At 39.8% G+C, this 27,519-nt stretch overlaps 1 protein-coding gene across 2 annotated transcripts in view; it reads right to left on the bottom strand.

The window, feature by feature from the left end:
* The window catches only part of LOC139748597 (palmitoyltransferase ZDHHC22-like), a 53,801-nt gene extending 27,797 nt beyond the window's left edge, over positions 1-26,004 (bottom strand). The window contains exons 1-3 of one of the 2 annotated variants that reach the window (XM_071661710.1): positions 25,898-26,004; positions 24,076-24,293; positions 12,232-12,350 (exon numbers count right to left, since the gene is read on the bottom strand). In XM_071661710.1, the coding sequence (XP_071517811.1) occupies positions 12,232-12,350; positions 24,076-24,293; positions 25,898-25,955 (395 nt within the window). In that variant the 5' untranslated portion in view covers positions 25,956-26,004. Of the gene's footprint in view, positions 1-12,231; positions 12,351-24,075; positions 24,294-25,492; positions 25,588-25,897 lie in introns of those variants that run through there. The other variant, XM_071661720.1, reaches the window with a different exon arrangement.
* Between the last annotated feature and the right edge of the window lie 1,515 nt (positions 26,005-27,519).

Here is a 27,519-nt window from a genome sequence, read left to right as displayed (position 1 = left end):
AAATATCTCCTACTTCTTACCCACTCCCCTTACTTCATTTACTCTCACCCTTTGCCAATCTACACTCAATCTTTCCTCCACTCAAGTCTCTTCTCCAAGCTCACTTACTCTCACCTCTCCCTTCTCAACGACATGTTTTCCTCTTTATCGAAAACCTTTACAAATCTTCACCCTCGCCTCTACAATATAGAGATCAGACATCTCACCAGCTGCTCCTTTCAACACATTTACATCCAATCTAAAAGTCTTTACTTTACATGCCTATGAATCAATATGTAATCCAGTAATGCCTGCTAACCATCTCTCCTACTCACATATGAATAATTGTGTACCTCCCTCTTTTTAAGCCAGGTACTACCGATCACCAGTCCTTTTTCACCACACAGCTCCACAAGTTGTTCATCATTTCCACCAATGCATCCCAGTTATACCCTCAACTGCTAAATTACTTACCTTTGCATTTAAATCACCCATCAGTAATACTCAGTCACTTACATCAAAACTACTGACATACTCACTCAGCTGCTCCCAGAAGATTTGCCTCATAATCTCTCTTATTGCCAGGTGTATAAATACTTATGATCACCCACTTCTCGCCAATCACTTTCATTTTTACCCACATCAGCCAAGAAAATTCTTATACTCTTTCACACATTCCCACAACCCCTGCTTCAGAAATACTGCTACTCCTTCCTTAGTTCTTGTCCTCTCACTATACTCCTAAGACATTTTCAAACCATTCTTCACCTTTACCCTTGAGCTTTGTTTCACTCAGAGGTAGATCATCCACATTTCTTTTCCTCAAACATATTACCTATCTCCTCTCTTCTCATCTTGATTACATCCATCCACATTCAGACACCCCAGCCTGAGCCTTTGAGGAGGATAAGTACTCCCTGATTGGCTCCTTCTGTTCTGTCTTTTAGAAACTGAAATACAGCCCCCTGCTCCCACCTCCTTTAGTTGACTTCTATGACATCCAGGAAATATAGAGGCAAAATTTTCTCTCCTACCAAAAGGATATTTGTACTATATCTTTTTTTTTTTTTGTATTTTCTGAATGATTTTATGACATTTGTAGATCTCATCACCTACTATAGTGTTCTTACCAAGCTATTTGCAGATCATTTCATGGCAAGTTTACTCTGACAATGCTTTGGATTGCTACAATGATGGTCATAATTTTAGAATCCATATTACTTTAGCAGTCTTCATAACTCACCTGACAAATGAAACATCTTCCCAAGTTTTGTTATTTGTCAGAACCTCTTTAAAAAGACTGCCTCAGAACCAATGTAAAGAGTTATATATATAAAACTAGATGAGAAACAAGGCTTCTCCTCTGACCCACTAACATAAATGAAAAAGGTCTTACATCTGACCCAATAGACCTCTCTCCTAACCTTGCACTTGAAGTTATAGCACAGGCCTGGTAGGTTTGGTGTGGGACCTCATTCCTTAGGTATAGGTGGGACAAGTGAGAGGCATTTTTCCTTATTTAGTCTCTTTTTTCACATAACTCTTAGTTTTTTTTTTTTTTTTTATACTTTGTCGCTGTCTCCCGCGTTTGCGAGGTAGCGCAAGGAAACAGACGAAAGAAATGGCCCAACCCCCCCCCCATACACATGTACATACACACGTCCACACACGCAAATATACATACCTACACAGCTTTCCATGGTTTACCCCAGACGCTTCACATGCCTTGATTCACTCCACTGACAGCACGTCAACCCCTGTATACCACATCGCTCCAATTCACTCTATTCCTTGCCCTCCTTTCACCCTCCTGCATGTTCAGGCCCCGATCACACAAAATCTTTTTCACTCCATCTTTCCACCTCCAATTTGGTCTCCCTCTTCTCCTCGTTCCCTCCACCTCCGACACATATATCCTCTTGGTCAATCTTTCCTCACTCATTCTCTCCATGTGCCCAAACCATTTCAAAACACCCTCTTCTGCTCTCTCAACCACGCTCTTTTTATTTCCACACATCTCTCTTACCCTTACGTTACTTACTCGATCAAACCACCTCACACCACACATTGTCCTCAAACATCTCATTTCCAGCACATCCATCCTCCTGCGCACAACTCTATCCATAGCCCACGCCTCGCAACCATACAACATTGTTGGAACCACTATTCCTTCAAACATACCCATTTTTGCTTTCCGAGATAATGTTCTCGACTTCCACACATTTTTCAAGGCTCCCAAAATTTTCGCCCCCTCCCCCACCCTATGATCCACTTCCGCTTCCATGGTTCCATCCGCTGACAGATCCACTCCCAGATATCTAAAACACTTCACTTCCTCCAGTTTTTCTCCATTCAAACTCACCTCCCAATTGACTTGACCCTCAACCCTACTGTACCTAATAACCTTGCTCTTATTCACATTTACTCTTAACTTTCTTCTTCCACACACTTTACCAAACTCAGTCACCAGCTTCTGCAGTTTCTCACATGAATCAGCCACCAGCGCTGTATCATCAGCGAACAACAACTGACTCACTTCCCAAGCTCTCTCATCCCCAACAGACTTCATACTTGCCCCTCTTTCCAGGACTCTTGCATTTACCTCCCTAACAACCCCATCCATAAACAAATTAAACAACCATGGAGACATCACACACCCCTGCCGCAAACCTACATTCACTGAGAACCAATCACTTTCCTCTCTTCCTACACGTACACATGCCTTACATCCTCGATAAAAACTTTTCACTGCTTCTAACAACTTGCCTCCCACACCATATATTCTTAATACCTTCCACAGAGCATCTCTATCAACTCTATCATATGCCTTCTCCAGATCCATAAATGCTACATACAAATCCATTTGCTTTTCTAAGTATTTCTCACATACATTCTTCAAAGCAAACACCTGATCCACACATCCTCTACCACTTCTGAAACCGCACTGCTCTTCCCCAATCTGATGCTCTGTACATGCCTTCACCCTCTCAATCAATACCCTCCCATATAATTTACCAGGAATACTCAACAAACTTATACCTCTTAGTACTAATATCATATCATTCCCCAAGTACAGGTTCTGAAAAATAAATGAAAGCTTTGATTTTTCTTTGATCTTTCCTGTGAGTATGTAGGTTTTTTCCAGTTCATGGTACCACTGTGGATCAGCACTATGATTGAAATATGAAGCTTGTAATCTTACCTTTAAAAAGATAAATTAAGTTTGGCATTAATTTTTTGTATTTCCTTGTTCGCTTCAGCACTTTTATGGGAGATTTTATTGTTTTGCTTGTGGTATTTGACATATTCATATACACTTAAGCAGTAAGCTGTGGCATTACATGCTATAGCTTGCAGCACTGCCATCTTAACTTAAAAATTGAACAGTGAGGAATAAATAGTGTGGGTGTTGGCAAGACACTGAGAGAAAAAAGTGACCTTTGGAGATTCATGCTCCATTTTGATGGGAATTCCTGGATACTTCTGACCTAAAGATATTCAGTGTGGAAATCTTCTACCCACTGTTGGGTAAGTGAATAGGCTGACATAAATATGGGAGTGCATCATGGATGTTTACTATTAATGTGGTTGTTAAATGTTTTGATGAATGGGCATTACACAAGAAGAGTGGTATGGAGTGATTCACATACAGTCTGCATTTATGCATGCCTGCAGCATTTGGAAATTCTCTAGAAAACTGACAGACCAAGAGAACAGAAATGAAGATAAACCTGTTTGTATTGTAAGAGGAGGGAGTTGTACATTCATGTTGCTCCATCTCTTGAACTTCCTCTACTATCATAATCTTTTTATAGGGATATTAATGAAATAGTCATACAGTGTAAGTCTGTTGGTCTTTAGCTTTTCGCAACTTTGGTATTTCTTGGCAAACTCTGCAGTGTGTAAAGCTAGTTCACTCTCAAGTGTAATTTTCAAGAGATCTGCTGCATATCATTTTGGAATATCATGATACATGTACATGCATATCTATACTAGCAGCCTGAGAAGACTCATTTTTTGCAAAATGAATGAATATTCAAAGGAATCTCTTTAAACGAACAAGAAGGATGTTTAGTGGAACACTTGTGTCACCTAATCTGCTGCTTAATTACTGCGAATAAAATAAGAATGGGTGGAAATATAGTAATTTGGAAAAAAATATAAAATCTTTATTAAAGATCCAAAGCTAAAGGAGCAAATTTCTTCAAGTTTTGAGCTAGATTAGGTTCCACATAAAACTTTTTTGTAAGAAACAAAACCAAGCAGATTCCAAACCACAGATATGGGTCTTATGCATATCCTTAGATACTGGGAAGCAACTGTTAAAGGCATACAGTTTGATGCATTCACCCTAAACTTTATGGGTCAGGTCAATTCATCAATTCATGAACCAGGTTAAGTTCCAGTTTAAACTTTTCTATTAAGGGCATCACTAGGGTAAAATCTAAATTTATGTTGTCTTAAGCAATTCAATTCTCTAGAGGTTGGGAAAAACTGCATTAGTAAAGTACTAAGTCTGATGCATCTTACTTGACTCTTATGGATCAAATTAAGTGCATCTTCATTAAACTAAGGCCTGAGGAAAGCAGGTGGACAGACAGATGATGGATGGACAAACAAAGATTGTATGGGCAGATGATGCTGGAAAAATGACCCATAGAAATCTGCTGTACCAAGCAGGCAATACAAAACTTGCTTATTGCTTCTAGAAACAGAAGTGCAGTTCAGTCAAGAGACATTAATTCATCTTGAAGACAAAGGTATGGAATTTGGATCCAAACATGGCCCTACATGTAAGGATGTCTGCCTACAGAATACCCATTTAGAAAAAGGAATCGGAGGTTCTTATAGCTCAAGGAAGGTAAAGGCATCAAACATATGACTGTCTTATAGCTATCCTTTTTGTATTCTTTCAAAGGTCATAGAAATTACAATTTCTCTGATAGGTCTACCTCTGCCAACATATCTCTGGGAATAAATCATTGCCCATTTTTCATTACCAACTATATGCATAACAAAACTAGAAAAAAAACAAATAGAGACAGGATAGCTAAGGACCTGGATGCCCATTGACAAGTATAATCAGCATGGGTAGTATCCTCATGATTTAATCATCAGTTTATAATTCAGATCTTCTTGCAGTACTTGAACAAGTTTTCTGAATAAACTGACAACATAAACATATATTTGATGAGAAAGAAGGTGCAAAATATATTAACTTTCAATTTCCACTTTTCAAGAAAGATTTTAAATTTCTGGACAATATATGCCCATATTTCACAGCAGTATTGCTAGTGGTGTTTACATGCCAATCATATTAGAGACTAAGTTCAAACCAATGCTGCTGTCAAGTACTACAAATAGAAGGATTTTAATGGATATGACTCTGAAAAAGCCCAAAGTAGGGATGAATGGAAAAATAAAGAAGTTAAGAACATTAGGACTATTTCAGAAATGGAAAGACTGCTCAAGATAATTCAGAAATTGGAACAAAAAATACATGAGTAAGATAAGCATTATATTTTCACCTCTCCAGATTATTTGAAAAGCTTAAAGAAGAAATTAGGTAATACAACTACATTTGGAGAAAATAACTATGTTTAAAATAAACAGTTTCTCATTGTCAGCATGCACAAGAGTATATTTGTATGTGAACATGTGAAAAGAGGAAGGGGTTGCCTCATCATTTCGGTTATATCTAGAACATAATCACCGTATTTCATTTGCAATCTCTATTTCAACACTTTCTTGCAAAACCCCATTACCACAGGATGATGGTGAGCAGCAGAATGTAATGAAGAGAAGGCAATATAAGCAAAAATAACATCGATGCTAACAGCATACACATAAGTAACAGCTGATATCATCATTTCCTCTGGACATCACTGAATTTCACTTAGATTTCTACAAGAACGACTGTTGTATCCACTAAAGTGAAAGAAAAAATCAATGTTTTTGGTGGGAATAATAGATAAGTGGGTGTGTAGGTAGGAAAATGTGGGAGTTAGTAAGCACAGTACATGAATGTGGGTGGGAGTGTGCAGGTAGCTTGTGTAACTCCTAGAATTTACTTTGCACTGAGAACCCTAACAGTACATCATGCACTATAATATATACAAGTATAATGTTTGTATCAGAGAACACCGAGTTACAATTAGCATGCTACAGCTGATCAATTATGGTATATTTGATGACTAAGTGATGGTTATCTACCCAGTTATCTAATGAGTGAGTGCTGGAATATTCTTATATAGAAATGAAGGCATGTCTGAAGAGAGTTAAATGAAAAAGGGCTGCAAAAAGCTCTGTGGCCTGAAATCACAAAAATGTTAAGAGATGTGGGACCAAGATGAATTATTCCTAGCAGTAAAATAATCTACAGGGAGAACCTTGCTCTCGTATCCCAGACTAGGATAAGGAGATATAGTCAGCTTGGATCATACAAGCACAGCCAGATGATTCTGGCTGCTAATGCCCTCAAGATGACATTCCAACAAGTTTAACTTTTCAACTGAGAACAGTTTCTGAGAAATCACCAGAGCAATTTATGTAAATCAACAAAAAATGAACATACAACTTTCTGATCAATGAGAGCTACAAAGTTATCATATAAGCACAACTGTTAGCACATAAATTTTTGTATGTGTCCCAAAGAAACTATAATATTGGCCTGAATCTTTTATTGTTATCAAGAAGCAGATATAGGTCAAAAGGGTATTTGACCAAGTTGGCTGCCATACTTATAAGAAAATCAAGTTGTCATCTTAGTGGTAAATAAGAGAAAGGTATATCATAATGGAACATGGTACTAAAAAAATATTGTTGAACACAGAAATGGAAATGGACAGTATATCCAAGATACTGTCTAAGAAATCATCACTGGCTATGGCCAAAAAGAAGGTAACCAAAAAACAAACAAATATATTTTGAATAGTTTATAATAAATAATACACATAACAGTAATTTTTCACTCTGTAGCCCTAATTCTGCTGACTACTACAGCACCAATGAAATAACTCAGTTCAAAATAAATACAAACACAGGTAAATGGAAAGAAATCCTGCTGAACTACTGGATTAACATCTTATATGTGGCCATGACAGATAACTTTGGAGTTTGCCTTATAACCTGTGAACAGGGATATCAGAATTAGCTAATGGGTGAACATCAACAATATATGACATACACATAAAATTTTGGGATTTGCTTCATAACCTAATATTGTGCATGGGGAATTCAAAGCAATGTAATAAAGAATAAAACTACAAGGTGAACATCCCTTAAGTGTACTACACAGATAACTTTGGACTTTGCCTTATAACCTAACACCATGCATGGGGAAGTTAAATTTCCATGATAGGAAACAAATGTTTTTATACTCACATTAATGTTGCTATGTTGTTGTTTTTGGCCTAATGACTCCTTTAGTCCCAACAGTACCTTAAATAAGTCAGAATTTAAGGAGCGTAAGGTAGTCAAAATTTAAGAAGCATAAGGTAGCTGAAGTTGTTGCAGCTATGGTAACCTGTTATGCCAGAAAGCATAAGCACATCTTGACCTGAAAGACCCACATGACTGAAGAAATCTATTGGCAATCTACAAATAATAATGGAAATGTACCATCTTTAAACATGCAGGGATAAGTAAGTAAGTTTCATAGCAATAATGCCATCACAAGCCCTGAAAGAGGCAGTGTGAACAAACTGACAGAATATTATGAGAGCATCTGCAGTATTTGTTGCTATTCTTTTAATTTATCATATCTGGAATAATGTGGTTCATGATATGGTGATGACTGTGATCATGATGATGGTAGTAGTGGTGGTGACAGTGGCAGTGATAGCAGTGTTAGTAATAGTAGTACTGTAATAGTGCTTGTGGCAAAAATTGTAGAGGAAGTGGTGATGGTGACAATGGTGGTGTTGTTAGTTTTCGTGTCAGTTATGGTTAAAACTGTAGAAAGTAGTGAAGGTGACTGAAAGTTTAGATGGAGGTGCAGTAAATGAGAGGACAGAGTCATGTGTGAATAAGGCACTTAAAATGTTTACAGAAAGACTGTCAAAAGTTGCAGAATTTGTAGTTGAATACAAGTCATGAGATTTAGGAATAAAAAGGAAAATGCACAAATGATGGATGAAATTAGAAATGCTGTGGGAGACAAGAAAAAGGCATACAGTAAATTGCTCAAAAGGAATGTACAAGTGGAAAGTCAGCAAAGTAGAGAGGAATATAAGATGTGTAAGTGGAATATTAAGAAGCTGATAGAGGAAAGCAAAGAAAGAACAGATGAAGATTCTGGAAGAAAGTTGAGTAAAAACTTTAGGGAAAAATAAGAAATTGTATCCCTGGGGATAGGGGAGAAAGAATACTTCCCACGTATTCCCTGCATGTCGTAGAAGGCGACTAAAAGGGGAGGGAGTGTGGGGCTGGAAATCCTCCCCTCTTTTTTTTTTCTTTTTTTTGATTTTCCAAAAGAAGGAACAGAGAAGGGGGCCAGGTGAGGATATTCCCTCAAAGGCCCAGTCCTCTGTTCTTAATGCTACCTTCGCTAACGCGGGAAATGGCAAATAGTTTGAAAGAAAAAGAAAGAAGAAATTGTATTAGGAGGAGGTGAAAAAAAAAAGAAAGATGGATGTAAGAGTGGAAATGTTAATGTGAGAGATAAGGAGGGGGAATTGCTGAATCAAAAGGAGTAAGTGAAAGATGGAAAGAGTATTTTGAAGAACTGATGAATGTGAGACAAGATGAATCAGCATTTGTTATATGTATGGGTATGGAGGAGGGAAGGAAAAGGATATAAGGATATAAGTGCAAGGGCCTATAGAAATAATAAGGCTAATGGTAGGAAAGACACCTGGAGTGGATAGGATTATGGCTGAAATGGTGAAGTACTAAAGAGAAAGTGTGATAGTTTGGATGCATTTGATATGTAATTTAGCATGGAAACAGAAGGTTGTGCCTAAGGAATGGGTGGAAGCAATTATCATTCCTTTATTCAGTGAAAATGGCACTAAGGATGTATGTAGCAACTATAGGAGAATAAGTCTGTTAAGTATACCATGGAAAGTGTATGTAAGGGTGTTAATTGGTAGAGATGGAAGTGAATGAATTCAGAAAAGTGACAAGTAAGGGAATTTTAGGAAAGGAAGGGTATGTGTGGATCAGATTTTTGTAATGAAAATAACCATGGAAAAGTATCTAGCCAATGGTAAGAAGTTGTATGTAGCTTTTATGGATCTGAAGAAAGCGTATAACAGAGTGGAGTGGAATGATTTATGGGATGTGTTGAAGACATATGGGATGGTAAGAAATCCTTCTCCACAATAGCAAATGCTTGTGTAAGAGTGAATGGAGAGTTCAGTGGTAAGAATCCTTCTCCACAGTAGCAAATGCTTGTGTAAGAGTGAATGGAGAGTTCAGTGAAAGTTTTTTATACATGTGGGTGTAAGGCAGGGCTATGTGATGCCTTTTTAACATGTATATGTATATGTATGGATTGAAGCAGGGCATGTGAAGCGTCTGGGGTAAACCATGGAAAGCTGTGTAGGTATGTATATTTGCGTGTGTGGACGTATGTATATACATGTGTATGGGGGGGGGGTTGGGCCATTTCTTTCGACTGTTTCCTTGCACTACCTCGCAAACGCGGGAGACAGCGACAAAGTATAAAAAAAAAAAAAAAAAAAAAAAAAATGTATGGGGTGATACGAGAGATGCATGTAAAACTTGGGAAAGGGGTGCAGTGCTGGAGTGTGGGGTCAAGGTATGGTGCCTAGTGACAAGCCTGTTTGCAGATGATACTGTATTGTTTGCTAAGAGTGAAGAGGAGTTGCAAAAAGTTTTAAGTGTCTTTTATGATATGTGTAAGCATAGGCAATTGAAGATAAATGCAAGTAAAAATAAAGCAGTGGTGTTTAAAATGAATCAGACTGAAAGTATAGATTTAGCAAAACCCATATATAGTGAAAGATGAAAGTGTATTTTATCTCTCTATATCTCTGACATCCATTCCTCTGGGAACTCCCATCAAAGGGTGACCATGGCAAAAGAGTCTCCACTTATCTCTGTCCTTACATGCCTCCCTTGCATACACCATTCCACTCATTCTTCCACTATTTCTCTCTCTCAAGTATTTCTCTACCCTATGTGCCCATGTCACAGGTGAACTTCCATTCACACCAACCCTTTTAATTGTACTGTCATACACTCTCCTTGTAAACTCCACATCTTGCATTCTTTTCAGATGCCCAAACCACTTCAAAGTATTACATTTCACCCATTCTCCCATTCCACAATTCATTCTCTTTGCATTCCTTCCATACCACATCTTTCATACACCCCTTCTTTTCTTTCTTCATTCCATGTAGTCACACCACATGCTCTTCTCAAATAGCTCATTTCCACAGCCTGGACTTTTGACTTCTGTGACTTATTCTACTCCATGTCCATGTTTTGGCTGAATAGGTCAGGGTTGGGGGACTATGCTGTCCCTTAATCCATACTTACACCTCTACCCTTCATTATTCTATCAAGTGACCAATGACTCTTCTATCCTATACTGCTCTCTCCCTTATCTCTCCTTCCATATCACTAAACTTACCCAAGACAGCTCCTAAATACTCTCACCTCTTCCAGTCTTTTTCTCCAAAATTCAAAGCACAATTTAGTACACTTTCTTCTTTCACTCTATATGGTTTTACAAAATCTATACTTTCACTCCGTTTCCTTTCAAACACCATTACTTTACTTATACTTGCATTTACCTTCAATCATCTATACTTACACACATCATAAAACACACTTACAACCTTCTACAACTCCTCTTCCCTCTCAGCAAACTAACACAGTACCATCTGCAATAAGGCTTGCTACTAGCCAACGTATCTCACTGCCACACTCTATCTCTGCACCCCTTTTGCCTAGTTTTGCTTTCAACTCTCTTGTTGCTCCATCCATTTATGTATTAAAATGCCATGGTGACATCACACAGCCATGCCTCCCACCTAAATGTATCCAAAAACTTTCAACTCTCCATTCATTCTTACACATGCATTTGCTCCTCTCTAGAAGGCTTTCACTCCATCCAGCAGTTGTCTCCAATACCATATATCCCATAAAGCATTCCATATCTATAACAGTGTTATAAATATGAGGGCAGAAAGATTGGAAGAGGTAAGTGAAGGAAGTATCTAGGAGTTATCTTGAGTAAGTTTGGTGATATGGAAGGAGAGATAAAGGAGACAGCAGTACAGGATAGAAGTCATTGGGTTCCTTAATCAAATAAAAAAGGACAGATGTAAGCATGGAAGTGAGGCAAGGATTAAGGGGACAGCAAAGTCCCCCCAATCCTAACCTATGCACCTGAAACACGGATATGGAATGAGTCACAGAGGTCAAGAATCCAGACTGTGGATGTGTGCTATTTGAGAGGAGCATGTGGTATGACCAGGTGGAATGAAGAAGGAAATAATGGGGAGTATGAGAGATGTGGTAAGGAAGGGAATGTACAGGGAATAAACTTTGGGTGGTAGAATGGGTGAAACGTAATACTTTGAGGTGGTTTGGGTAAATGGGAAGAGTGCATGATGGGTAGTTCAAAGGAGAGTAATTACAGGGGTTGGTGTGAGAGGAAGACCACCTATGAAAAGGGGAAACAAAGTGGAAGAGCACTGGAAAGAGAAAAGTGGTGGAAAATTGCATGGATTGGATATGCAAGTGAGTTATGTAAAGACAGTGATAAGTGGAGACTTTTGCTGTGGGCACCCCCTTGATGGGAGTTCCCAGAGGAAATAGGCATCAGAGATATAGAAAGATTGAGAGATAGAAAGACAGATAGATAGATAGATAGAGAGATAGATAAACAAATGGATAAAAGAAAAAGGAAAACTTGAAAAAGATCTTTAGGCTGCATGTGCCATGGCTATCATAAAAAGTATTTTCCCTTGCTTTGGACACATTTTCAGTTATCTAGTTTTCTGTACGATGTCAATGCATGTTGTATTATGTGTGTGTAGTTCACATACTTACAACACAAACTGAATGAAGCTGCATGGAAGTCTAGCATGCATTTCAGAGGTTCCTGTGGCAGTAAAAGCAATTATTTTTCTCAGCCATAGGGTATGAATACTCACTGTCTAATAAATTCCTGAAACATGCAGAGTTCATAAAAAAATCAAAAGGAAAGAAAATAAGTTTAGTATAAACAATATCTAAGACATGTACAACCAAAATTGACTGAGAGCAACACACTACCTATTTCCTGAAGATTTGTCAATGTAGCTCTTTGTGCAGAAAAATAGCAACCAATTTCCAAAAATTTCGACGGAGAAGAAATACACGATAACAGTGTTCACACCACTAGCTTCCAGAAGCTGTGGATAGACAGGAATATTATGCACAAATATATACATACATACAAATATTCATACAAAACTTTTTTTTTTTTTTTTTTTTTTTTATACTTTGTCGCTGTCTCCCGCGTTTGCGAGGTAGCGCAAGGAAACAGACGAAAGAAATGGCCCAACCCCCCCCCCCATACACATGTACATACACACGTCCACACACGCAAATATACATACCTACACAGCTTTCCATGGTTTACCCCAGACGCTTCACATGCCTTGATTCAATCCACTGACAGCACGTCAAACCCTGTATACCACATCGCTCCAATTCACTCTATTCCTTGCCCTCCTTTCACCCTCCTGCATGTTCAGGCCCCGATCACACAAAATCTTTTTCACTCCATCTTTCCACCTCCAATTTGGTCTCCCTCTTCTCCTCGTTCCCTCCACCTCCGACACATATATCCTCTTGGTCAATCTTTCCTCACTCATTCTCTCCATGTGCCCAAACCATTTCAAAACACCCTCTTCTGCTCTCTCAACCACGCTCTTTTTATTTCCACACATCTCTCTTACCCTTACGTTACTTACTCGATCAAACCACCTCACACCACACATTGTCCTCAAACATCTCATTTCCAGCACATCCATCCTCCTGCGCACAACTCTATCCATAGCCCACGCCTCGCAACCATACAACATTGTTGGAACCACTATTCCTTCAAACATACCCATTTTTGCTTTCCGAGATAATGTTCTCGACTTCCACACATTTTTCAAGGCTCCCAAAATTTTCGCCCCCTCCCCCACCCTATGATCCACTTCCGCTTCCATGGTTCCATCCGCTGACAGATCCACTCCCAGATATCTAAAACACTTCACTTCCTCCAGTTTTTCTCCATTCAAACTCACCTCCCAATTGACTTGACCCTCAACCCTACTGTACCTAATAACCTTGCTCTTATTCACATTTACTCTTAACTTTCTTCTTCCACACACTTTACCAAACTCAGTCACCAGCTTCTGCAGTTTCTCACATGAATCAGCCACCAGCGCTGTATCATCAGCGAACAACAACTGACTCACTTCCCAAGCTCTCTCATCCCCAACAGACTTCATACTTGCCCCTCTTTCCAGGACTCTTGCATTTACCTCCCTAACAACCCCATCCATAAACAAATTAAACAACCATGGAGACATCACACACCCCTGCCGCAAACCTACATTCACTGAGAACCAATCACTTTCCTCTCTTCCTACACGTACACATGCCTTACATCCTCGATAAAAACTTGTATATATGAATAAAATGTATGGATTATAAAAGCATATATACACTGTACATATAGACAAATTAAGTAATCAACTACAGATGTATCTATAAATAATCAGAATAGAAAACAGCAAAAATAACAATAGAAAAAAAATACATATACTGTACACATCTTAACTCATTTTAATAATAAACTGCCTCTCCTGCTTCAAGGTCAAAAGAAAAATGGCCTTATTTGCACAAATCTAATCTCTAGCTGTCATGTATGCTGGACTGAAAGAGGAATCTGCCATCCACAGCCAAGCCCCATGGACTAATCCAATAGCTTAAACTGACCATTTCATATATCCTAGTTCATTTATTTTCTTTTTTATTATACTTTGTTGCTGTCTCCCATGTCAGCGAGGTAACACAAGGAAACAGATGAAAGAATGGCCCAACCCACCCACATACACATGCATATACATACACATCCACACACACACACATCTATACATTTCAACGTATACATATATATACATTTTTTTATTTTTTTTTTTATTCATACTATTCGCCATTTCCCGCATTAGCAAGGTAGCGTTAAGAACAGAGGACTGGACCTTTGAGGGAATATCCTCACCTGGCCCCCTTCTCTGTTCCTTCTTTTGGAAAATCAAAAATACTGAGAGGGGAGGATTTCCAGCCCCCCGCTCCCTTCCCTTTTAGTCGCCTTCTACGACACGCAGGGAATACGTGGGAAGTATTCTTTCTCCCCTATCCCCAGGGATAATATATACATACACAGACATATACATATAATACATGTACATAATTCATACTTGCTGCCTTCATTCATTCTCATTGCCACCCCGCCACACATGAAATGACAGCCCCTTCCCCCCGCATGCGCGCGAGGTAGCGCTAGGAAAAGACAACAAAGGCCACATTCGTTCACACTCAGTCTCTAGCTGTCATGTATAATGCACCAAAACCACAGCTCCCTTTCCACATCCAGGCACCACAAAACTTTCCATGGTTTACCCCAGACGCTTCACATGCCCTGGTTCAATCCACTGACAGCATGTCGACCCCAGTATACCACATCGTTCCAATTCACTCTATTCCTTGCAAACCTTTCACCCTCCTGCATGTTCAGGCCCCGATTGCTCAAAATCTTTTTCACTCCATCCTTCCACCTCCAATTTGGTCTCCCACTTCTCCTATCCATATATTTATCTTGCCCTAGTTTATTCCATTTATTCATCTATCTTGTTTTAGTTCATCCCATCTATTTACCTATCCATATTTGATGTCTGTTCCCTCTGGAGCTCCCATCAAAGGTGTGGCCACTGTAAAAGACTCCACTTAACCCTGTCTTTAAATGTCTCCCTAGCATACACCAATCCACACATTCTTCCCCATTCCTCTCCCTGTCGTACACTTCCATTCTGGTTCCCCATGTCACAGGTGATCCTCTCACACCTCTCTCAGCTCATTGACAGCACATTGTTTCTATGTACCACAGTGGTTCAATTCACCCTCCACTTCCAAACCATAGATCCCACTACTAAGTCTCTCTTTGTTCAGGCTCTCCCTGTGTCCAAACCACTTCAGCTAACTATGGTCTGCCCACTCAATCAAACTGAGCTAACAATGCATTTCTAGCACTCATTCTTTACACAATTAACCCCCGTCTCACACCATATCATTTCATATATATATATATATATATATATATATATATATATATATATATATATATATATATATATATATATATATATATATATATATATCTATTCTATCTATTATACTTTGTCACTGTCTCCCGCGTTTGCGAGGTAGCGCAAGGGAACAGACGAAAGAAATGGCCCAACCCCCCCCCATACACATGCGTATACACACGTCCATACACGCAAATATACATACCTACACAGCTTTCCATGGTTTACCCCAGACGCTTCACATGCCTTGATTCAATCCACTGACAGCACGTCAACCCCGGTATACCACATCGATCCAATTCACTCTATTCCTTGTCCTCCTTTCACCCTCCTGCATGTTCAGGCCCCGATCACACAAAATCTTTTTCACTCCATCTTTCCACCTCCAATTTGGTCTCCCTCTTCTCCTCGTTCCCTCCACCTCCGACACATATATCCTCTTGGTCAATCTTTCCTCACTCATTCTCTCCATGTGCCCAAACCACTTCAAAACAGCCTCTTCTGCTCTCTCAACCATGCTCTTTTCATTTCCACACATCTCTCTTACCCTTACGTTACTCACTCGATCAAACCACCTCACACCACACATTGTCCTCAAACATCTCATTTCCAGCACATCCATCCTCCTGCGCACAACTCTATCCATAGCCCACGCCTCGCAACCATACAACATTGTTGGAACCACTATTCCTTCAAACATACCCATTTTTGCTTTCCGAGATAATGTTCTCGACTTCCACACATTCTTCAAGGCCCCCAGAATTTTCGCCCCCTCCCCCACCCTATGATCCACTTCCGCTTCCATGGTTCCATCCGCTGCCAGATCCACTCCCAGATATCTAAAACACTTCACTTCCTCCAGTTTTTCTCCATTCAAACTCACCTCCCAATTGACTTGACCCTCACCCTACTGTACCTAATAACCTTGCTCTTATTCACATTTACTCTTAACTTTCTTCTTCCACACACTTTACCAAACTCAGTCACCAGCTTCTGCAGTTTCTCACATGAATCAGCCACCAGCGCTGTATCATCAGCGAACAACAACTGACTCACTTCCCAAGCTCTCTCATCCCCAACAGACTTCATACTTGCCCCTCTTTCCAAAACTCTTGCATTTACCTCCCTAACAACCCCATCCATAAACAAATTAAACAACCATGGAGACATCACACACCCCTGCCGCAAACCTACATTCACTGAGAACCAATCACTTTCCTCTCTTCCTACACGTACACATGCCTTACATCCTCGATAAAAACTTTTCACTGCTTCTAACAACTTGCCTCCCACACCATATATTCTTAATACCTTCCACAGAGCATCTCTATCAACTCTATCATATGCCTTCTCCAGATCCATAAATGCTACATACAAATCCATTTGCTTTTCTAAGTATTTCTCACATACATTCTTCAAAGCAAACACCTGATCCACACATCCTCTACCACTTCTGAAACCACACTGCTCTTCCCCAATCTGATGCTCTGTACATGCCTTCACCCTCTCAATCAATACCCTCCCATATAATTTACCAGGAATACTCAACAAACTTATACCTCTGTAATTTGAGCACTCACTCTTATCCCCTTTGCCTTTGTACAATGGCACTATGCACGCATTCCGCCAATCCTCAGGCACCTCACCATGAGTCATACATACATTAAATAACCTTACCAACCAGTCAACAATACAGTCACCCCCTTTTTTAATAAATTCCACTGCAATACCATCCAAACCTGCTGCCTTGCCGGCTTTCATCTTCCGCAAAGCTTTCACTACCTCTTCTCTGTTTACCAAATCATTTTCCCTAACCCTCTCACTTTGCACACCACCTCGACCAAAACACCCTATATCTGCCACTCTATCATCAAACACATTCAACAAACCTTCAAAATACTCACTCCATCTCCTTCTCACATCACCACTACTTGTTATCACCTCCCCATTTGCGCCCATGCAAAGGTGAGTAATGTGGAAGTTGAGGGAATAATTGGTATACATGGGGTGTTCAGTGTTGCAAATGGAAATGGTGAAGAGCTTGTAGATTTATGTGCTGAAAAAGGACTGATGATTGGGAATACCTGGTTTAAAAAGCGAGATATACATAAGTATACTTATGTAAGTAGGAGAGATGGCCAGAGAGCGTTATTGGATTACGTGTTAATTGACAGGCGTGCGAAAGAGAGACTTTTGGATGTTAATGTGCTGAGAGGTGCAACTGGAGGGATGTCTGATCATTATCTTGTGGAGGCTAAGGTGAAGATTTGTATGGGTTTTCAGAAAAGAAGAGTGAATGTTGGGGTGAAGAGGGTGGTGAGAGTAAGTGAGCTTGGGAAGGAGACCTGTGTGAGGAAGTACCAGGAGAGACTGAGTACAGAATGGAAAAAGGTGAGAACAATGGAAGTAAGGGGAGTGGGGGAGGAATGGATATTTAGGGAATCAGTGATGGATTGCGCAAAAGATGCTTGTGGCATGAGAAGAGTGGGAGGTGGGTTGATTAGAAAGGGTAGTGAGTGGTGGGATGAAGAAGTAAGAGTATTAGTGAAAGAGAAGAGAGAGGCATTTGGACGATTTTTGCAGGGAAAAAATGAAATTGAGTGGGAGATGTATAAAAGAAAGAGACAGGAGGTCAAGAGAAAGGAGCAAGAGGTGAAAAAAAGGGCAAATGAGAGTTGGGGTGAGAGAGTATCATTAAATTTTAGGGAGAATAAAAAGATGTTCTGGAAGGAGGTAAATAAAGTGCGTAAGACTAGGGAGCAAATGGGAACTTCACTGAAGGGCGCATATATATATATATATATATATATATATATATATATATATATATATATTTTTTTTTTTTTTTTATACTTTGTCGCTGTCTCCCGCGTCTGCGAGGTAGCGCAAGGAAACAGACGAAAGAAATGGCCCAACCCCCCCCACACACATGCATATACACACGTCCACACACGCAAATACACATACCTACACAGCTTTCCATGGTTTACCCCAGACGCTTCACATGCCTTGATTCAATCCACTGACAGAACGTCAACCCCGGTATACCACATCGATCCAATTCACTCTATTCCTTGCCCTCCTTTCACCCTCCTGCATGTTCAGGCCCCGATCACACAAAATCTTTTTCACTCCATCTTTCCACCTCCAATTTGGTCTACCTCTTCTCCTTGCTCCCTCCACCTCCGACACATATATCCTCTTGGTCAATCTTTCCTCACTCATCCTCTCCATGTGCCCAAACCACTTCAAAACACCCTCTTCTGCTCTCTCAACCACGCTCTTTTTATTTCCACACATCTCTCTTACCCTTACGTTACTCACTCGATCAAACCACCTCACACCACACATTGTCCTCAAACATCTCATTTCCAGCACATCCATCCTCCTGCGCACAACTCTATCCATAGTCCACGCCTCGCAACCATACAACATTGTTGGAACCACTATTCCTTCAAACATACCCATTTTTGCTTTCCGAGATAATGTTCTCGACTTCCACACATTCTTCAAGGCTCCCAGAATTTTTGCCCCCTCCCCCACCCTATGATCCACTTTTGCTGCATGTGAGAAACTGCAGAAGCTGGTGACTAAGTTTGGTAAAGTGTGTGAAAGAAGAAAGTTAAGAGTAAATGTGAATAAGAGCAAGGTTATTAGGTACAGTAGGGTTGAGGGTCAATTCAATTGGGAGGTGAGTTTGAATGGAGAAAAACTGGAGGAAGTGAAGTGTTTTAGATATCTGGGAGTGGATCTGGCAGCGGATGGAACCATGGAAGCGGAAGTGGATATATATATATATATATATATATATTTTTCTTTTTTTCTTTTAAACTATTTGCCATTTCCCGCGTTAGCGAGGTAGCGTTAAGAACAGAGGACTGGGCCTTTTTTGGAATATCCTCACCTGGCCCCCATATATATGGTTTCAGTGGTTTCAGAAGTGGTAGAGGATGTGTGGATCAGGTGTTTGCTTTGAAGAATGTATGTGAGAAATACTTAGAAAAGCAAATGGATTTGTATGTAGCATTTATGGATCTGGAGAAGGCATATGATAGAGTTGATAGAGATGCTCTGTGGAAGGTATTAAGAATATATGGTGTGGGAGGAAAGTTGTTAGAAGCAGTGAAAAGTTTTTATCGAGGATGTAAGGCATGTGTACGTGTAGGAAGAGAGGAAAGTGATTGGTTCTCAGTGAATGTAGGTTTGCGGCAGGGGTGTGTGATGTCTCCATGGTTGTTTAATTTGTTTATGGATGGGGTTGTTAGGGAGGTAAATGCAAGAGTCCTGGAAAGAGGGGCAAGTATGAAGTCTGTTGGGGATGAGAGAGCTTGGGAAGTGAGTCAGTTGTTGTTCGCTGATGATACAGCGCTGGTGGCTGATTCATGTGAGAAACTGCAGAAGCTGGTGACTGAGTTTGGTAAAGTGTGTGAAAGAAGGAAGTTAAGAGTAAATGTGAATAAGAGCAAGGTTATTAGGTACAGTAGGGTTGAGGGTCAAGTCAATTGGGAGGTAAGTTTGAATGGAGAAAAACTGGAGGAAGTAAAGTGTTTTAGATATCTGGGAGTGGATCTGGCAGCGGATGGAACCATGGAAGCGGAAGTGGATCATAGGGTGGGGGAGGGGGCGAAAATCCAGGGAGCCTTGAAGAATGTGTGGAAGTCGAGAACATTATCTCGGAAAGCAAAAATGGGTATGTTTGAAGGAATAGTGGTTCCAACAATGTTGTATGGTTGCGAGGCGTGGGCTATGGATAGAGTTGTGCGCAGGAGGATGGATGTGCTGGAAATGAGATGTTTGAGGAAAATGTGTGGTGTGAGGTGGTTTGATCGAGTAAGTAACGTAAGGGTAAGAGAGATGTGTGGAAATAAAAAGAGCGTGGTTGAGAGAGCAGAAGAGGGTGTTTTGAAATGGTTTGGGCACATGGAGAGAATGAGTGAGGAAAGATTGACCAAGAGGATATATGTGTCGGAGGTGGAGGGAACGAGGAGAAGAGGGAGACCAAATTGGAGGTGGAAAGATGGAGTGAAAAAGATTTTGTGTGATCGGGGCCTGAACATGCAGGAGGGTGAAAGGAGGGCAAGGAATAGAGTGAATTGGAGCGATGTGGTATACAGGGGTTGACGTGCTGTCAGTGGATTGAATCAAGGCATGTGAAGCGTCTGGGGTAAACCATGGAAAGCTGTGTAGGTGTGTATATTTGCGTGTGTGGACGTGTGTATGTACATGTGTATGGGGGGGGGGCATTTCTTTCGTCTGTTTCCTTGCGCTACCTCGCAAACGCGGGAGACAGCGACAAAGTATAAAAAAAAAAAAAAAAAAAAAAAAAAAAAAAAAAAAAAAAAAAACATACACACACAGACATATACATATATAGACATGTACATAATTCATACTGTCTGCCCTTATTCATTCCCGTTGCCACCCCGTCACACATGACATAACAACCCCCTCCCCTGCATATGCGCGAGGTATCGCTAGGAAAAGAAACTAAAGGCCACATTCATTCACACCCAGTCCCCAGCTGTCATGCATGATGCACCGAAACCACACACATATATATATATATATATATATATATATATATATATATATATATATATATATATATCTTTTTTTTTTTTTTTTTTGCTTTGTCGCTGTCTCCCGTGTTTGCGAGGTAGCGCAAGGAAACAGACGAAAGAAATGGCCCAACCCCCCCCATACACATGTATATACATACATCCACACACGCAAATATACATACCTACACAGCTTTCCATGGTTTACCCCAGATGCTTCACATGCCGATTCAATCCACTGACAGCACGTCAACCCCGGTATACCACATCGATCCAATTCACTCTATTCCTTGCCCTCCTTTCACCCTCCTGCATGTTCAGGCCCCGATCACACAAAATCTTTTTCACTCCATCTTTCCACCTCCAATTTGGTCTCCCACTTCTCCTCGTTCCCTCCACCTCCGACACATATATCCTCTTGGTCAATCTTTCCTCACTCATTCTCTCCATGTGCCCAAACCACTTCAAAACACCCTCTTCTGCTCTCTCAACCATGCTCTTTTTATTTCCACAAATCTCTCTTACCCTTACGTTACTTACTCGATCAAACCACCTCACACCACACATTGTCCTCAAACATCTCATTTCCAGCACATCCATCCTCTTGCGCACAACTCTATCCATAGCCCACGCCTCGCAACCATACAACATTGTTGGAACCACTATTCCTTCAAACATACCCATTTTTGCTTTCCGAGATAATGTTCTCGACTTCCACACATTCTTCAAGGCTCCCTGGATTTTCGCCCCCTCCCCCACCCTATGATCCACTTCCGCTTCCATGGTTCCATCCGCTGCCAGATCCACTCCCAGATATCTAAAACACTTTACTTCCTCCAGTTTTTCTCCATTCAAACTTACCTCCCAATTGACTTGACCCTCAACCCTACTGTACCTAATAACCTTGCTCTTATTCACATTTACTCTTAACTTCCTTCTTTCACACACTTTACCAAACTCAGTCACCAGCTTCTGCAGTTTCTCACATGAATCAGCCACCAGCGCTGTATCATCAGCGAACAACAACTGACTCACTTCCCAAGCTCTCTCATCCCCAACAGACTTCATACTAGCCCCTCTTTCCAAAACTCTTGCATTCACCTCCCTAACAACCCCATCCATAAACAAATTAAACAACCATGGAGACATCACACACCCCTGCCGCAAACCTACATTCACTGAGAACCAATCACTTTCCTCTCTTCCTACACGTACACATGCCTTACATCCTCAATAAAAACTTTTCACTGTTTCCAACAACTTGCCTCCCACACCATATATTCTTAATACCTTCCACAGAGCATCCCTATCAACTCTATCATATGCCTTCTCCAGGTCCATAATTGCTACATACAAATCCATTTGCTTTTCTAAGTATATATATATATAAATATATATATATATATATATATATATATATATATATATATATATATATATATATATATATATATATACTTACTCCCCTAGGAGTCCCTTCTATCTTCTGGGGGGCTCCTACTGCACTGGGGAAACTGACATCATCCACCCGGCAGGAACACAGGTCATTAAGTATAGTGATATTGTGTGTGCCTACTTGGGGAAAGTGCTGGGCAACTGAACAATAAGTGTGTTGAAATAGTATGGACATATGGAGAGAATGAGTGTGGAAAGGTTTGACAAAGAGGATATATGTGTTAGAGGTGGAGGGAACAAGGAGAAGTGGGAGACCAAATTGGAGGTGCAAGAATGGATTGAAAAGATTTTGAGTGATTGGGGCTTGAACATGCAGGAGGGTAAAAGGCATGCATGAAATAAAGTTAAATGGAACAAAGAGGTATACTGGGAATGATGTGCTGTCAATGGACTGAACCTGGGCATGTGAAATGTCTGAGATAAACCATGGAAACGTCAGTGGAGGCTGAATGTGGATAGGGAGCCGAGGTTTTGGTGCGTTACACATGACAGCTAGAGAATGAATGTGAGCGGATGTGGCTTTTCTTTGTCTGTTTCCTGGTGCTACCTTGCTGGTGCAGGAGGTGATGCTGTTCCCTGTGGGGTGGAGTGATGCCGGGAATGGATGAAGGCAAGAAAGTGTGAATATGTACATGTGTATCTATGTACATGTATGTATATGTGTATATGTTGATATGTACATTTATGTATATGTACGTATAAGTGTATGTATGTATATATGTTCGTATATGAATGGATGGGTCTGTCTTTGTCTGTTTCCTGGCACTACCTTGCTGACATGGGAAATGGCCATCAAATATAATAATGATAATAATTGATAATAATATATAACTTTCTTACTTCCAACCCTATCAGTCCCTTCTATCTATATGGTGCTCCTGCATTGCTCAGGGAGCTGGCTATATCCACTTACCAGAACTAGAGGTCACAAAGCATATTGAAGTGTGTGCGTCTATATGAATAAGAGTGCAGGTCAGCTGAACTATGTGTTCAGTGACTTCATTATGGTAGTTGTATTGTAGACATGAAGGGTCTTGGAATATGTGAAATCAGCACTGGTACTGTTGTAGGAATGGGTAACGTCCCAATCCCATATGAGAAATTGTAACTTACATGTCTAGGGAGTGTGGTTTCAGATGTGTGTATGTCTAGTGGGGTGGTACTTAAGACTGAGTTGGGAAGGTAATTGTTCAAGTAATTTTGATGAGTATGTTTTGTAAATGTTGAGTTGTTGAGGGGTGGGGATTGGTGAATATAGGTTGAAAGGCATGTGAGGTGGGGGTAAGCTTTTTATTTCGTCTTCAGATTTGGTAGATGGTTATGGAGTTGATGGAATGGGAAGGGTCTACTGCTGCTGTAAATAAATGAGTGCCAAACATATCAAGAAGGGATTGTGCTGGGAGGATTTTTGTTTTGCTGAGTAAGTGTCGGCTGTTCATGGTTGCCAAATAGCCACTGATTATTCTGTGGTTTATTTTGTTTGATTTGCAGCATTGTTATATTCTGTGGTCTATTTTGTTTGATGTGCAGCTTTGTTATATTTGCTTTGATAAGGTGTAAGACCAAACAGGTGAGGCATACTTATGAGGGAGCATATTAATCATTTGTAGAAGACCTATTCTATACATCAATACAGTCTCTGGTTATTCATCCACAGTAATGATAAATGAATTCTTTGCAATACTATTAATGAATGATGAAACACAGGGTAAAAAAGTACAAACAATCCCAAGATATCACTCCTAATGAGACTATGATAATACCTGATATGAGTAATAACTGAGGAGTAATATGATGACCAAAGTTGTAAGAGGAGCTAAGCTTGTGAGAAACTCGACAATGCGCTTGACAATAAGGATCTTGTCTGAGTTTATAAAAGAGCTCCATGCACGACGACACAGGCATAGTGGAGACAACATCCAGTAAGCTGATCTCTCTTGGGGGTTGCTAGCACAAACTGTTTTTTGTACGGATGATGTACCTATAAAAACAAGATCAGTTATTAAATCAATAATTTCAATTACCTTCAAATAAGGGCACAACTACATTACCTATTATGTCCCCACTTTGATAGTGCAGTATTCTCTTTACAGTGACATATTTCATGCATTTCTCACTATCATAACTCAAAAATAAGAAGCTGAATGCATATGATATGACCTAATTAAAGTGTGTCCAATTTCAAAATTATCAACAGTCTTAATTATTCCTTATCACACTATCTACTCTAGATGTATCTAAAGGGGAACACACCCCAATAATAAACACAAAAGTGTGCTAAAAGATGTACCCTTAACATAGTCAATTTTGAACCTTGTCTTGACACTGACTTAAAGAGTCATGAATGGCATGCATAATATATCTCCACTCTGTTTATTATATGTTGAGATGCTAAGCTTTTGCCAACATGTGTATCAGTTCAATTGGTTTGAATGCCTGCCACAGCAAAGCATGATATTGTTTTAAGGGGTACTGAACACAGGCACAGCTTTTCCATTTAACAATAAAGGTAAAGAACTCAACAGGGATAAGGGAATTTCAAATGAAGTACAGATTTTGCATTTAACAGTGTAGGTAAAGAACTCATCAGGGACAAGGGTATTTCAAATGAAGATACTGTAGGTATGATTGGTGCTCAGACACAATGAAACTTCGTGGATGGAGGTGGTGAGGTGAGACAATGGTCACAATGACTTAAGGAAATGTGAAAGTAAGAAAAAAAGTAAGGAGCACTTTCATTACAATGGCAATCCATGCTTCACTTTAACACAGTGGACATGGGTTGAGAATGTGTGTGTAATGTTGCAGGGGCTGTATATATCCAATCCAAACCATTAAATCAGGAATAATGTTAACAGATACAAAGATGTCAGCATATCCTGATAAAGTAGCGGCATAGGAGTAACTCGCTCATGCCAGCTACTTTCCCAAGCAGTTGATGACCTTAACCTATTTGTTTGGAAAGAAGGGCTTTTCATGCTTCACACGAGTTTAATTGTGAAAGTTTTAATATCCAAATGATCATGACCACTCTTAATAAGCAGTCATCTGAGATTATATCTTCCTGTGGGACAACAGCAAAATACACTTGTCTTCATGTTAATTAGTCACGGACAGTGACACGAGCCTTTAAAGTCAACATTTAATTATTTTCCAGAGAACAAAGTACAAAGTAATCACAATTATTTGCCACTGGTGTTATCCTTTCTTAATCTGAATCAAACTGCCCTTGATTTCATTAAGGAGTTATCGGCACAAAAGATAACCGAACTCTGCCTTATCTCTCTTATCATAACTTCGATAGGAACATATTCGTATATCACGGCAACAGGGGCAAAACGGTATCATTAAGAGAGTACCAATTACTAAGCATTTTGGTACCAGTAACCAATATATTGTTTATAGGACTCGAAGCTTATAATGTTACAATAGACAAATGACAAAACAAACATCATGCCAATAGTAAACAAAAGTGCAAGCGCTAACTGCATGCAGGCCATGATAAGACATTCATTCACTGACTAACTGCATTTCAAGCCCTTAAATTAATAAAACAGGTCAGATGTCATGTATTCATGAACTCACAGCCACGCAGTCTTATCTCTGGACCACACCGACTAATCTGTAGGGCAATGTGTTCCATTAACCTGTGCTGGACTACTTGCGGCAACACTGCCGTAAACAAACCACTAGCATTGTAGATACAATTACGGAGGAAAGTTATACAATATTTAATCGCATGTACATATGGTGGCATCTCAGTTATGTGCCGTTGAAAAGGAAAGAATGACACACTTTCTACTCATGATTATATAACATAGAATACAAAAAGAACTGTTCACTTGGGAATATATTTCCCACAGTTTTCTTTCCTCAGGTGCGCATGCAGGGGGCGTGGTTGTATTGATTCCATCTTACCCTGACTGTCTTCAGTGAACTCTCCTCTAGCTTTGCTTCAAAATATGACAGACAGTTTACCATCGCGCACTGGAATTAGTATCTTCGTTTATTGATTAGGGACATGATGCAAATGAAAAAGAATGTCACTTCCGTTTAGTCACAAAAGTTTGACATTGATGGGATAAACGTTGGTGCATTACTAACCAAAGCATCCTTATGTCATCAAATGCCATTTATGATCCTTTCAGAATAATATCCACCTCAGATTTACTTGCACATTAGAGCATTTAATGATGTGCAAGTATTTTTGGACGTCTGTATAAGTGTGATTACTTATAGTAATTTCGTATGAGGCTGAGGAGTCTTACAGGCGTAGTACTTTTCGTTCAACTTTATTGTACAAAATAGTCTTGAAATTCTGCATTAGGGTTATTCACTTAGTTTGTTCAGTTTCTCCATTACCCCGTTACGGTAGAAGTATCTCTATTTTTCTTTCTTCAGTCACTGTTATCGGTTCGTACCCACATTAAATAGATTTGCATTGTCGAGACATCATTGGTTGCACCGAATGAGAACTTAAAAACTGTGATCATCTTTTCCCTTACCCTTCAATTTTCTAAGTGCCTATACACCATGATTACTGATAACGTTCGTGCAAGGAGAGTTTTAGTGTTTACTTAAGTAATCTCGTCCCTTGCTGGGTCGCCACGCTATACAATGCACTACGGAGGCTCAATGCATTAGTATTTGTGTTACCAGAAGAAATTCTCACACGTGTATATATATATATATATATATATATATATATATATATATATATATATATATATATATATATATATATATATATATATATGTGTGTGTGTGTGTGTGTGTGTGTGTGTGTGTGTGTAAAAAGTATGTTGCCACGTTTTGTGTGAAACAATATGACACCCTGGACGAAGTATTTTAAGAAATGTCCATTCGTCTGGTCCCACTTGGTAACCCTGCTTTCATATTGTGATATATCGCTTGCTAGCGACATTTCCTGTTATTTGCCGCAATAGATATCATACTGATTTCATATTTAGGTGGACATAACTGTAAATTGGGGCTACTGTCATTATTTGGGAATTTGATTCGCATTCTTGCTTACAAAACCTACCGAGACGACACGAATTGTATCGCCCACTTCGATATTCATCGTACCCATCCGGGACGATACTTTTTTTCTTTTTGCCGAGTGTATTGTACGTGCAAGTGCGTCGAATTCATGTGTGTAAATACTATTTTTGTATTACGGGAGAGTTTTCCATTCCATTCGTTTT

Source organism: Panulirus ornatus, chromosome 1 (assembly GCF_036320965.1).
Source record: "Panulirus ornatus isolate Po-2019 chromosome 1, ASM3632096v1, whole genome shotgun sequence".
In the NCBI taxonomy this organism is placed as follows: Eukaryota; Metazoa; Arthropoda; class Malacostraca; order Decapoda; family Palinuridae; genus Panulirus; species Panulirus ornatus.
This window is presented reverse-complemented; position numbering and strand designations above follow the sequence as displayed.